The sequence below is a fragment of the Mustela nivalis genome (genome assembly GCF_964662115.1).
Source record: "Mustela nivalis genome assembly, chromosome: 3".
Lineage (NCBI taxonomy): Eukaryota > Metazoa > Chordata > Mammalia > Carnivora > Mustelidae > Mustela > Mustela nivalis.
This window is the reverse complement of record NC_139022.1, coordinates 69,643,884-69,657,135: the sequence shown is the minus strand read 5'-3', so window position 1 is coordinate 69,657,135 and position 13,252 is coordinate 69,643,884. Positions and strand designations below refer to the sequence as shown.

The 13,252-nt window shown below is 33.5% G+C and overlaps 1 protein-coding gene and 1 pseudogene across 9 annotated transcripts in view; both read right to left on the bottom strand.

Annotated features, from left to right (window-relative positions):
* LOC309860848 (elongation factor 1-alpha 1 pseudogene) overlaps nucleotides 1–13,252 on the bottom strand; it is a 424,877-nt pseudogene that overhangs the window by 206,528 nt on the left and 205,097 nt on the right. The window lies entirely within an intron of this gene.
* Nucleotides 1–13,252, bottom strand: part of TMEM161B (transmembrane protein 161B) — a 67,129-nt gene that overhangs the window by 24,297 nt on the left and 29,580 nt on the right. For 3 of the 8 annotated variants that reach the window (XM_082724378.1, XM_082724373.1, XM_082724379.1), the window contains 3 exons: nucleotides 9,426–9,509; nucleotides 7,350–7,447; nucleotides 3,288–3,444 (listed from right to left, as the gene is read on the bottom strand). In XM_082724378.1, coding sequence (XP_082580504.1) covers nucleotides 3,288–3,444; nucleotides 7,350–7,447; nucleotides 9,426–9,509 — 339 coding nt within the window. Of the gene's footprint in view, nucleotides 1–3,287; nucleotides 3,445–7,349; nucleotides 7,448–9,425; nucleotides 9,510–12,089; nucleotides 12,155–13,252 lie in introns of those variants that run through there. The other 5 variants (XM_082724374.1, XM_082724375.1, XM_082724377.1 and 2 more) reach the window with 4 other exon arrangements.

Below are 13,252 nucleotides of genomic sequence, written 5' to 3'. Positions count from 1 at the left end.
TTTCTAATTTCTCTGGTAAATAGGTATTAAGCGTTGTAGAACATTAAATAAAACTGGATATCAAGTATGCATTTCTACATAAATACCACAAAGACCATTTTAATATCCTGCCATCAACTATGACGAAAATGAAGAATATTCCAAAATAAGCAGTATTTCAGAGAAATATTTTGAAGTATAAAAAAAAAAAGTAGTCAGCTAGTGCTAATTATCAAGTTAAGATATTTTTAGTGTGTTTATGTAACTTGACATCTACGGCTGGGTCTTTATACTGACTGCATAGTATTTTTACATATTTAACACTATAGAATTAAAAAGTAATATTCTAATTGCTTATCAACTTTATCTCCTCTTGAGATTAGTATAGTACAAGATACCTGGGGATGTTTCTCAAATGACACATATAATCAGTATTTCTATCCAGCAGAATATATGCATGGTGAAGATGTCAACTCTTAAAGACTTTGTTCTGGCTCTTCTGGCCTACATTACACCTAAATCAACCCAAAGAGTCAACAAGGAGCATAGGGATGCTGAATGTCAAATCCTATCATGTATTCAAAATAGTATCCATTTATATTTTTAAAAGACAGTTCAGCAGTCTCTAGTTGAATGTAAAAGATGTAGGATATGCATTTATTCTGCTTACTCCCGAAATCTGACTAAACCATATAGCAAAGAAACTAAAAGCCATCAGAAACAAAGAAGAGGAAAAGATGACAGTTGCTAGAAAAGCAATGTCAACAAAAGTTTGGAAGACAGTCAAAACAGATGAACAAGCAGTAACTGATTTAGGCCTCCACTTTCTCTGTTACGCTGGGGTCAACAAAGGGAGAAACCCAGTAAAAAGAAAGCCAACTCATTCATAAGCTCTGGAAAATTCAGAAAATGGAGACAGCAGGGACCTGTGAAGAAGTTGCAGGATGAATGAAAACAGGATGATAGGTTGAATGACTATATTAGCAGTAACCAGACTTGCCAGAGCTTTTCTTGCCTAATCATTCATATTAGGTGATGGCCCTTCCCCAATACTGGCAGAATCCAGAAGAAATACTATATGAAGATAATACATCAGCAAAGATCTGGCTTGGAAGCACCAGGCAAAACTTAGGGTGACAATAAAGACATGAAAACAAGAGGCACTGGGGAGTCACAGAAATGCATTTAAATTAATGCCTCTACATTAAATATCTGAGCCTTCTTCCCCAGTCAGTGCAACACTGGCTGTCAGATTTATACCCCAAAGATGAGAGAATGGACAATTCTTGTTGGAGAAAATGACAACCCAACAACCTGCAGACACTGATATTAAGAGGTCCCCCAGGATATTATAAAGTCCCCCACTCAGTCATCTGCGAAAAAGGCCACTAACAAGTTCCAGCCACTTGTACAAAACTTTTTAATTTTTAACTGCCTTCTTCTTAAATATAAAGATAATCAAAAGTCATTCAACATTTTAAGACCAATCTCTAACATGATGACAATTAAAAAGGCAGGGGAAAGGGATACTCAGAAAATAAACAACACTAGGCATAAATTAAAACTTAAAAGATACTAATATCCTTAGAACTAAAAAGATGTTACACAACCATGACACAAGAATGATACGGAAATAGAACATCAAAGTCTTCAAAATTTTTTTTAAAAGTTCATATAAAAAAAATTCAGCAAAAGGTTTAAGAGAAAATTAAGAGAAAAATCAAGAAAATAAAATAAATGGAAAAAGGGAAATAATATTAAAGAACCATTCAAAGGAAGAATAAGTTATTACAAAGAGTCCCTGAAAAAGATGACAGGAAACAGAATTTTATCACAGAGTCAGTATAAAATTTCTGGAAAAAAGTGCAGATTGAGCACATCCACTGACTTCTGGGGTCTCCCTCCACACCAAAATGACAGTATATTAAAAAAAAATTGTTTTTACGTACATAAATAAAATGAGTGAGAAGAAAAAAAGCAGGAAAATTCCTCTAAAAAGTGACAGTATCTTTATTTAGAAGGCGAGGTGAATGGGAAATGATTAGTGATAGATGACAAGCCACACGTATGTGCCAAGTCCTCATTTACACAGAAACAGTTATCAGTTAAAGCCAAAAACTAAAATCAAGTAGGAGCTTTTTACCCACATGGAAATACTCATGTAAATATCAAACAAAAAGGAGCTATCTCTGGAGAGGCAGAAACGGAGGAGGTAATGTTTAATTTTAATAAAAGTAAGGTAAAAAATTGCCAAGTAAAAAAGGAGGAGTCCCCAGATTTAAAAGCTAAACCTAGAATTTAACCCAATTAATGATGAAAACTTCAGAATACCAAAAGAGAAAAAGTATTTAGAGGGTGGACGTAGAGGAAAGGGAGGCATATGCAAAGGGCAGGAAGGCATCGAGTTTTCTTGAGAGCATTCAAAACTTTCAGGAAAAACTCTTCTTTAAAATTTGTACTGAGCCAAACTATCAACTGAGTATGAGGAGAAAATAACTTCAGGCATGCAGATTTCAAAATTAAAAACACCTCTTTCCAGGGCACTATAGGGGCAAGTACTCTGCCAAAGGTCAGTCAACCAAAGACAAGCAGATCATGTGATCCAAAAAGAGGCACAAGGAATTCTAAGGGAAGACAGTAAAGAAAATCCCAGGTTAACAGCTATGCAGTTAAGTTTACAGAATTGAGAGCTCCAGGAGGCTATTTCCAAGGGAAAACAAAAAAGAAATGATGTGTTTGAACTACTGAGGTTTAGAATTCTGTAAAGAAATTTAGCGTCTACATACAAGAATAAAAAATTGTTCAAGGAAGGTGGTAAAACACTATAATTCTTACTATAAATAATATTTTCATAGGTATCACAAAAACTGACTACTGATTTGGTAAAACAGTTGTTTTCTTACTATTCTGGAGGAACTGAAGAAAGGAAAAGGAAGGGGGAGAAAGGTGCAATAACCTAAGATTCAAGAAACACCGTTATCACCATAAGCAACATCATTTAAATATCACCATATTTAAACATATGGAAGAAAATCTCAGAATACCTAAAACAGGGGAAAGTGGCTCCTCTGTGACATGAAGCTCACATAAGAAAGCAAAGGCAAGGAACTGGCATCTTTTCTTGTATTTCACTTTTTAAACTATTTACCTCTACTTGTCAAGTTTTTTCTATTAAATAAAGAGGATTTCAACAAAGAAAAATTTTCTACCCCAATTTTTTTTTTCAAATAAGAGATGAGATCTAATTGTATTAGCTACAAGAGGAGCACAAACTTATATATAATTACTAATGATGTTCTGAAGGATACATTGCGAAAGATAAAACAAGCAGGCACCAGACTAAGCTGATATTCATTTCCTGTGTGGGCTTCATAAAATTGTAGTAGACTTCAGTTACTAGATACACAACTGTAGCAGCCACTGTGAAATCCACCAGCCACTGGTATTCTGGAAAATAATGCAATGCTGAAAAATAAAGGTCAAAAAAAAAGTTTACTTAAACTTTCATAAATAAACAGCTTAGGAGGATTTAACTATAATTAACTTTAGCCATGCTAAACTTTCTCATTTGTTGATATGCAATGTAAGGTTTGCAAATATGAGAATCTAAAAATGCAGGAAACAGAGAATGTTGACATTCAAAATTAAATTTTAATACCTCACAAATTAAATAATTTCTTAAGACCTGGGATGATTACCAAAAACTATTTAAACTGTTTTTAAAAATATATGATTACAAAATGAGCTGGGATTTTCTCAGCTAATTAGCTGTTTTTACAGAAATTAAAAAATCAGGGTTTAAAAAAATTTTTTAAGATTTTATTTACTATTTTAGAGAGAAAGCAGGAGCAGAGGGAGGAACAGAGGGAGAGGGAGATAATCTCCAGTAGATATTGCACTGACCACAGAGCCTGGTGGGAGGCTCAATCTTGTGACCCTGAGATCATGACCTGAGAAACCAAGAGTTGGATGCTTAACCAACTGAGTCACCCAGGCACCCCTCTTTTAAATATATTTTTTAATTTTTAAAAAGATTTTATTTACTTATTTATTTGTGAGAGAGAGAGAGAGAGAGACAGAGAAGGAGAGAGAGAGAGAATGAGCAAGGGGGAGGGGCAAGGAGAGAGGGAAAAGCACCACTGAGCAGGCAGCAGACAGGGACTGGATCCTAGGATCATGACCTCAGTCGAAGTCAGGTGCCCCTCAAGGTGTTTTTTTTAAGATCCTAAAGTATGATACTTTAACATGAAGGTATAAATTGGTACAAAGTTAAGTTTATTTACATTTTTCATTTCTGTGAAGTAAGAGAGTTAAGCTTTGCTATAGTTATTAACTGCATGCATTAAAGGAAGATTAATAATTTTTTGAGTTAATGCAGATTGAAATAAACAATACATATACTTTCTATTCTTGCTTGTGTTCCTGCAAGAAAAGTCGATGAAATGCCTTCTATAAAAACGATAGCCCTTCCAACAGAGGGTTTACATTAAAATTAGCGTTCTCCGATAGTAAATCAGATTCTGTCTCTCTTTTCATCTCAGATATTCTGTTTTACTTCTGCCTGAGTGCAGTCCAAAGTGTCAGCATCATTTTGCAGAAGACCTCCTGAAAATGTGGGAGTAAGTCACATACATAAACATCAATTCCTATGTTTCCATAATAAAATGATCTACACTGCTGTGGAAAAATTTTAGTTGCAAAATGTAGTATCTGAGAATAACTTAAAATCATGCATTTATAGAAAAAGTATTTTGAAAATAAAACACCAAAGTAAGACATTTAAAATATTAAAACAACTAACTCTTATCTTTATAAGATAACAAAAATTACAAATCCTTTTATGACTGGGTAAATTTTTAATTTGCAGCTAGTTATTTTAACTGTGTTAGGTTTTTTTTTCTTTTGTTCCTGATAAATATATTAGCTTATGAATAGCAGCAGTCCGAAAGATTTACCCTGAAGTAGCTGAAGGACTCTTACCCTCTAGCCACCTCACTTCTCCTCTAAAATCACCCTAAAATCTAAAATCTGGAATCAATGACTTCTCAGAAGGAGGACAGGGAAATGGGAAGAACACACAGACAAATATCTAGTTGGGTAGACAAACATCCATTTACCTAAAAGCTTTCAATTTTTATTAAGAACTGAAGCAAGTGTTCCAATTCGTGCTACCCACATTCAGAGGTATCCTCCAGGAAATTCACACATAGCAAATAGGTAAGTGACATTTCAAGTAGTTTTCTATTTTTAGGCACTTTTAGAGGTTCTTATAACAGATAGCGAATACAAATTAAGACAGACTTTCAAGATACTCATTGGGATACCAGTAATATATATACATTCAACAAAAGAACAAATTATACATAATCTTGGCTACGTGTTTTACCCAAGTATTATATTCTTTTTGTATTCAATAATATAATTATCTATGTGCCTTTTATTAGGCTATTGGAAACTAAAGAAAACTCATCAAACCTAGTGGTCTGCCTTAAACTCATGAGTGTACCTTATTAAATTCAAGGAGAAAACCCTCTACTTTTACCTAAACACACACACAGAGCATGCATTCACAAATGATTACAGAAACATAAATAAAACATCTCCCCATTTTACTCTGCTCTTGAAATTATGTGGCCAGTTATTAAACTACTACCATTTGCAATTAGTTTCAAAACTGTATTAATGAAACAAAATATTGAAGAAGCTATGTGATAAGGCCTTAATTTTAATCTTTTTAAGTTCGCTAAAATAGCCTAGGTCTCACTAACTGGCTCTACCACATTTGGCATACAACCCACACCAAGTTATTGAACTATATGAATTCAATGAGTTCAAGGGGGAATAAAAAAAGGTCAATAAAAGTTACACACCTAATAGAACTGGAAGAAGGCTAATTAAAGTAAAGCACGTAAAACAATGCCTGATAAATACTTAAATTTAAGCTATTATTAAAGTTAATAAGCTGATAATTATTCATTTAACATGAGTTACTAGTAAGAATGACAAAAATCTGTACTAGAAATCAGGGAGAATGTATATATATTCTTATATTTACATGTCTAAGAACATTTTATACATGCAAACACACATAAGAGATTAATAAAGCCAATGTGACAACTAGTCAAAAAGTGCTTTTAAATGTTTTAGATTTTGCATGAAAAATAGTTAAAAAGAAAAAAGAGGATGACATAACCAGTCATAAGTCTTAATAATATTATACTGTTCCTCACTGACCTTTTTGGATTCTAGGACACCCTTTCTAATATTATATAGAACATATTAAAAAATATGTGTTGTGTGTGTGTGTGTGTGTGTGTGTGTGTGTGTGTATAGAATACACACGTACAAATCTTTGTAAATATAGAATCAACTTTCAAATATCCTGAAGCCATTTTGTACCACTAAATAATTTCTATATGAGATGTTACATGAAGCTACTAAGGTTTTTCAGGGTGGTTATGATTTAACACAAGAAGGGCCAAATTACATATGATATTTATTCATTACCAAAATTCTTTAACATGTTATTTTTATGCCTCACTTATCAGGTAAACCATTAGTTCTCAAACCTGGTCCAAAGTCAGAACCATTAAGAACATTTTAAAAAATACAAGTTCCCAGAACTCACTCTAGATTTACTTGATCTCCAGGGGTAGAAATGAAAAATCTTTCTTTTTAAAGAGCTGCTCAAGGGATTCTGAGGGACAGTCAGGTTCGAAAATCAGTGTTTAGTATAGTGTCATCTTAGATGCCATTCCCTTACAGGATTCAAATAATTTCATATAAATTTTATTTTAAATATAAAATCATTATAGTTACTATACAATTATAAACATTGATATACAGGAAGGAGGAAAAAAACACATAACTTATCAGAAATATCCCATGGGCAAAAGTAAATCTTGAATAAGTTTTCTGATTCCTAATCCAGATCATTGCTCTAAAGCCACTTTCCTGTCTACTAAGCATGAGCATAAAAGTTCAGGTAATTAAAAACAAACACCCAAAAGCATTTGTGCAAGCCACACCATAAAAGGAACAGAATGGCACTTATGGCAAGAAGTCTAGAATTCAAAATGCTGAAAAGTCACTGTGATCTCGACATAAAACAGAAAGTGCATTAACAAACATGTAAGTCAGCCTTTCTGAAAAATGGGAAAAATAATTCTTAGTACAGGTTAAGTGAATTGCAAAAGAAATTCAATTCTAATGAAGTCATTTTGAGTTTCTAAGTTCTGAAAAAGATTTCATATTCCGTAAAATGGACTTAATGATTAAAAACCAAACAAAAAATAGATAAAATGAAAGTACTTTCACTAGCATAGTAGAAAACTGAGATTTACAGAACACTTTACCAAGATTTCCCTTACCTAAAGTATCCACTTCTGTAACTGACTTTGTTTCTAGATGGAGATCAATATCCTTTGGAATGGTCAGTGGCTTACTTTCAATGTGACCATTATATTTCCTATAAAAATCAGACAAGTGACACAAAAAGCAAGTTACCTATACTGTTATTAAAGCGCTTGTATCAACTAATCAGAAATGGGGTATTAAATTTCACCGTATAAAAGAAGAATTTTTAATATTTCATCAAAAAGGAGGTACAATAGTCAAAGGTAGTTTTTAAAGGGAAGACTACAAAATGTGGATGTAAATTATTATGAGTATGCAGATTGCCAAGAAAAAGAGTTACCTAAATTAGTGAAAAAATCTTAATTATTAGCTTAGCACTTCACCCTATTTCTCCTACTCCCCTGTGTAGATTTTAAGACAACTAAGTCTTTTCCTTTAGGTACAAGAGTAAAAGCAAATAAAAAATTAAAGAAACACCATTATCACGCAATATTTAAACATACGGAAGAAAACTTCAGAATACCTTAAAGAGGATAAAGTGGCTCCTCTGTGACATGAAATTCACTTAAGAAAGCAAAGGCAAGGAACTGGCATCTTTTCTAGTATTTCACTTCAAAACAATTTAACTATTTCTTAGGTGCAAGAACAAAAGCCAATGAAACAAAAATGCATTTCTCTTTGAAATTATCTATGTCCACACATACGTATAAAGAGACCTGTAGCTATAAACAAGTCAGAGTTGAAGAAATAATATTAAGATTTATGTGTGTAAGAAATTCAGTAAGGTGAAAGGCTCATCTGGAGTTGCTTTTACTGAATCACGAATGGGGGAAATAAAAGAGTTCTTTAGGTGCCCGTGCATCATTCCTAAATTTAATTTTTAAAAGACAATCACATATATATAAAAAGTAATAAACTACGTTTCAAAAGCATTAATCACAATACCAAGAAACAATTTTCATTTACTCTGGAAAAAACTCAGTAAAAATATCAATTCATGTCAATAAACTAAACAGTAATTATTGCTACCAGGAATAAGACAGTGCCATTTTGGCATCTTTTTGTACATGTAAAGCCTTTTCAAAATAAAAAGAGAAGGAGGGCTTACATTTAATATTCCAATGATCTTCAAGGTATATTTGCAATGATAAGTGTAAAAGAGAATGGTAGCAAGATCAAAAAAGTCTTTTTAAAATTTCCAATTTCATGCCAAAGAATCACATTTTAAAAATGTTTAAAATTTTAAAAAAAATTTAGCACTTACAAATGTACTAGCCCAGGTTAATATCATTTTTATGATACACATGAGAAATGTGGTGACTATTTTTTTGTCACTGACATTTTGTAATATATCAGAATCATAGTTTCGGGTCCTAAGAAGTCCTCCCCAGCTAAGGACACTAAGGCCCATATAGAGAGGCTAATTATCATGTACTTTACTTGAGAATTCAATTCAAATAGAGATAAAAATTTCAAAGCTGGAAAGATCCTTCAAAATTACTGTTTCGTCCTTCCATTTCAACAGATAAGACTGCTGTGGTCTATTCAATGAAGTTTATTAGCAGGCAGTTCTCTTCATAAAGGTTTAAATGCCAATATAATTTGCAGCAACTGAATGGTACCTACAAAGTTACTCTGTCTACCCTTTCTATTTGAAAAAATAAAAAGAAGTCAAAAGCACATAAATTTGCCCCATCTCATAATACTGAATGACAGCAAAACCTGGGAAAGAACCCAAATCAACAGGTAAATGAGTTACAGGGTAAAAAGATGAGCTCTGGTTTTTCTCCCCAGTCAACCCCCACCAAGTTCTAATATGATGGCTATACTGTTTTCATAATTTATATACAAAGAATAAAATTAACCATTCTTAAGTAAAATAATCACTTCTGTGCTCATATATTAAATTACTAAATACTGGGTTTTCTTAAAAGGTAATTCAAAACTATTTCAGATCATGGGTTTTAATCTCCAATTTATCAAACGCTCTTAGCATTATTAGTAAAAGTTCCTTTAACCAATGTACAAGATAGATTTACATAAATTGTGTCAAATACTTAACACTTTATAAGCTCTACAATGTAACTTACCTATCTTTTCTGCTTTTCCCTTTTTGCTGCTTCCCTGCAAGAATTCTTAATTCTTCTTCTGTAGGATGTTGATACCATCTCAAACTAAGGAAAAAAGAATCCTTTTAAATAAAGGAATTAAGATCACCAGAATTATTCATTTATTGTACAAATATTTATTGAGTTTCCTATTTGTGAAGATACTGAAGGGAAATATCAGGTGAAAAACTCTAATCTGAATTAAGATACATACTACTGCTCATGCCTTAAAAGGCTTTTGATTCAAATCCAGCACTTACCAAGCACTTACTAGATGCCAGACCCTGCAATGCTGTTTATAAGTATATTTCTTATAACCGACAATTATTAATATATAGTAAGGCTATACAGGCCTACTATTAAAAGTAAATTAAAAGTAAATGGACTGAACTCTTCAGGCAAGCTGGCATGAACCCACCCTTCATTTACACAGAAGGAATTGAGAGTTGTCTTAAAAAGAGTTCTCTGAATGTCCTCAAAATAAAAGTAGTCTTTGCTTTCCTTTCCTGTCCTCCCCTCCTTTAATTTAGTTGGAGAATTCTCACACTTTATGTATACAAAAATAAGAGTAAATCATATTTATAAAACCCTTAAAGTTAGGGCTCCAATTAACTGGGTGTATTTACCTCCACCACACCATCAAAACACCCAAACAAATCACTTATTCTCTCCCAAGCACCCACTTGCTCATTTTCAATTTCCTGTCTCACCTGAATTTCCTATCTACCAACTACCTCAACTTGATATTCAAGTTTAATTTTCAATGTGCCCTCTCCACATATTATCATTAATTCTGTTCTTTAACTGTAGTCCTTGTCTTCCCTGCACACTCTCCTAAATACATTCTTTTTTCTTCCCCCCAACAAATGCATTCTGATCCCAACTTTAGTTATCTTTCCATAATGCAAATCTTATCAAGGTAAGCACCTGTTGGAATCCTTTCCAAGAGTCTTCACAAGGTAAAGCAGTGAGGAGACAGCTAGGCAAAGACTTTGATCAAGGCCCTGTTTTTATAAAGGAGAAACATATCCCTAGTATTGCTAAACCTCCAATTTTTCAATTACAAAATCTAAATTTTTAAAGTAAAGTATCTCAATTAAAAAATGCTAGCAAGTGATCTGCTGTTTTTGAAAATTGGCAATTTGCAAAATGACTGGATATCTGATGATGTTAGGAAATTACTGTGAAAAATTTTAGCTGTAAAAATAGGATTATAGTTATTTTTAAAAGCTCACATAAAGATATACACAGAAAAATCTATGAATGAAATAATATTTGCTACAAAATAATATGTTGGGTAAAGGAGAGATGAAGGGGAACACAGATGAAACAAGTTGACCACCAGGTGTTAATTGTGATAGGTACATAGATCATTGTTTTCATTATATATTCACTGTATTATTGTCTACTCTTTGCACATGTTTGAAATTTTCCACTGAAGTTAGAACACACATTGTAAGGCGAAATATGCACAGGATTTGTGACCTGTTTCCACAGACTTTCATGATCGGACTACCTACTTTACCGGACTCACCTTCAACAACTACCTTTTTAAACATGACATTCTAGCTAACTAAATAACATTTTATTCCACAAATTTGTTCATCCCTTGATGTTTCTGCACATATTCTTCTATCTGCTCATAAACATCTATGCTCCCATCTGGCGAACACCTAATTTACCTTCTACTATTTGTAAGGCAAGTTGTCCTGTAGTATAAAAAATAAATATATCTGGTAATTGTCCCCAGTTCTTGGCAAGGAGCTTTAAAAGCCTTTGGAATTTCCTGAGTGAGAGGGGGTGTCTTTATTATGTTAACAAGGGAGCTCCTAGTGGACCTCCAAATAGCTTCAGAATGGTGGCTGGTCACCAGAAATAGCAACATGTGATTAAAGTTGGGATGTTTAGACACCTGATCTGCAGAGATGGGGGCTAGAGATTAGATTCAATCATACCTATGTAATGAAATTCCGTAAAATCTCAAGGCAATGAAGCTCTGAGGAGCATCCTTGCTGGCCAAAACACTAATGTGCTTGGAGGGTGACATGCCCTGACTTCACAGAGAGGCCATGGAAACTGCACTTCCTCCCAAACCTATTCCTCTATCATCTTTATAATAAAACTGTAATCGTAAGTATAGAACTTTCCTGAGTTCTAATTGTTCTACGAAACTACTGAACATGAGGGGTGTCATAGAAATGCCCCAATTTGTAGCCAGTAGCCAGTTTTCAGAAGTACGGGTGACCTGGAGATTCCAAGAACTTTCAGCTGGCATTTGAAGCCTTGGCATTCTTACAGAGAACTTTGTCTTTAACCAATGGAGTCTATGTTAACTCCAGGTAGTGTCAAAATTAAACTGCAGTTGGTATCAGACCAGTTGGATTAAAATGAAATATTCCCCTAACTGAAAGATTCTTGGAGGAAAGATTTTATGACTTGTTTCTGTATGCTTCAAAACTAGTACAGTTACTGGCATATAGTAAGTGCTCAAAAAGGATCACCGAACCAAATGAATTCAGTTCTCCTCATAGTTGAAAGGTTTTAAAATAAAATATTTATCCCAACCAAAAAGTCTCTAAACTGTAATTAACATGGGTGAAGAGGCACTTCCTGAAATTTCCATTTAAGTCCAGAATTTTAACTTACAGTCGATTCTTGTTATTCGCGGTAGTTATGTTCTATAAAGTCGCCGCGAACACTGAACATTGCTCCTAGGGGAAATACAGGGTTAGGTTCCTGCAAGCCTCTGGTCACAACATTTTCATCAATCAATACAAAACCTTGTTTTATGTGTGTTTATGTTTAAAGACACCTTATTTAATTTATACTGTTGATTTATTAAACATTTAATTCACAGCCAACAGCACTATAACTCATGCCTAAATAAAGCTTACTTAACAACTGTAATCTTAAACATAGTATTTTCCTGAGTTCTGTGAGTATTTCTAACAAATTTTCTCAATAAGGCAAAGCTTTCTTGTGCTTAGGAACACTAGAAAGCCCTTCAGCACCATGCTTGGAGGCCATTTTAAATGGTAAAATCAACAAAAAGCTAAAATGTGAACAACATGATACTAAACAGACCATGAAAAGCACACTTCTTTACGATATGAAAGGTAAAACAAGGCCTCAGCTGGGAACATGGGCACTGGGCCACTCAAATTTTTTGCCACTCTGGATATGTCTTTGAATGACCTTGAAAGCACAAGTATGAATTTGGGGGTTACAAATGAACTTCAGCAAGTACGCAGACTGCAAATACAGATTCCATGAATAAAAAGATTGAGTGCATAACATTTAGAAGACCAATTATGCAATAACTCACAAAGATTAAAATTAGTCATTTAGCTCTGAGAAATTACTAATTATTGCTAATCAATGAAGGAACTCTTAGTATAGGAAAACTTAAGTTACTTTTAGAACATTACGACAATGAAAATTTTAAGATTCTTCATTTTTTAGGACTCATTTTCTTTTTAAATATACTCAAACTTGTTTAATCTCATTTTTGTAAATCCATTTTTCTAAAATGGATTGCACTTATTATACTTTTTATTGGGAAACTCAGGTCATCTACATCAGTAATAATTACTGTTCAAAGCTGGAACCTAAGGATGCTAGGTGCTCTTAGGGCCACTTCTCGTCTGCTACTCATGTACCATTCATCCATCCATTCATTCTCCACACACTTACGGAGTCCCTTAGAGCCAAGTACTCTGCAGGGCAATGGAGACTTAATCACATACAATAAAGCCAAAGTCCCTGCTTTCTTGATACTTATATTCTAGCTGGGACAAAATTTAACCAAT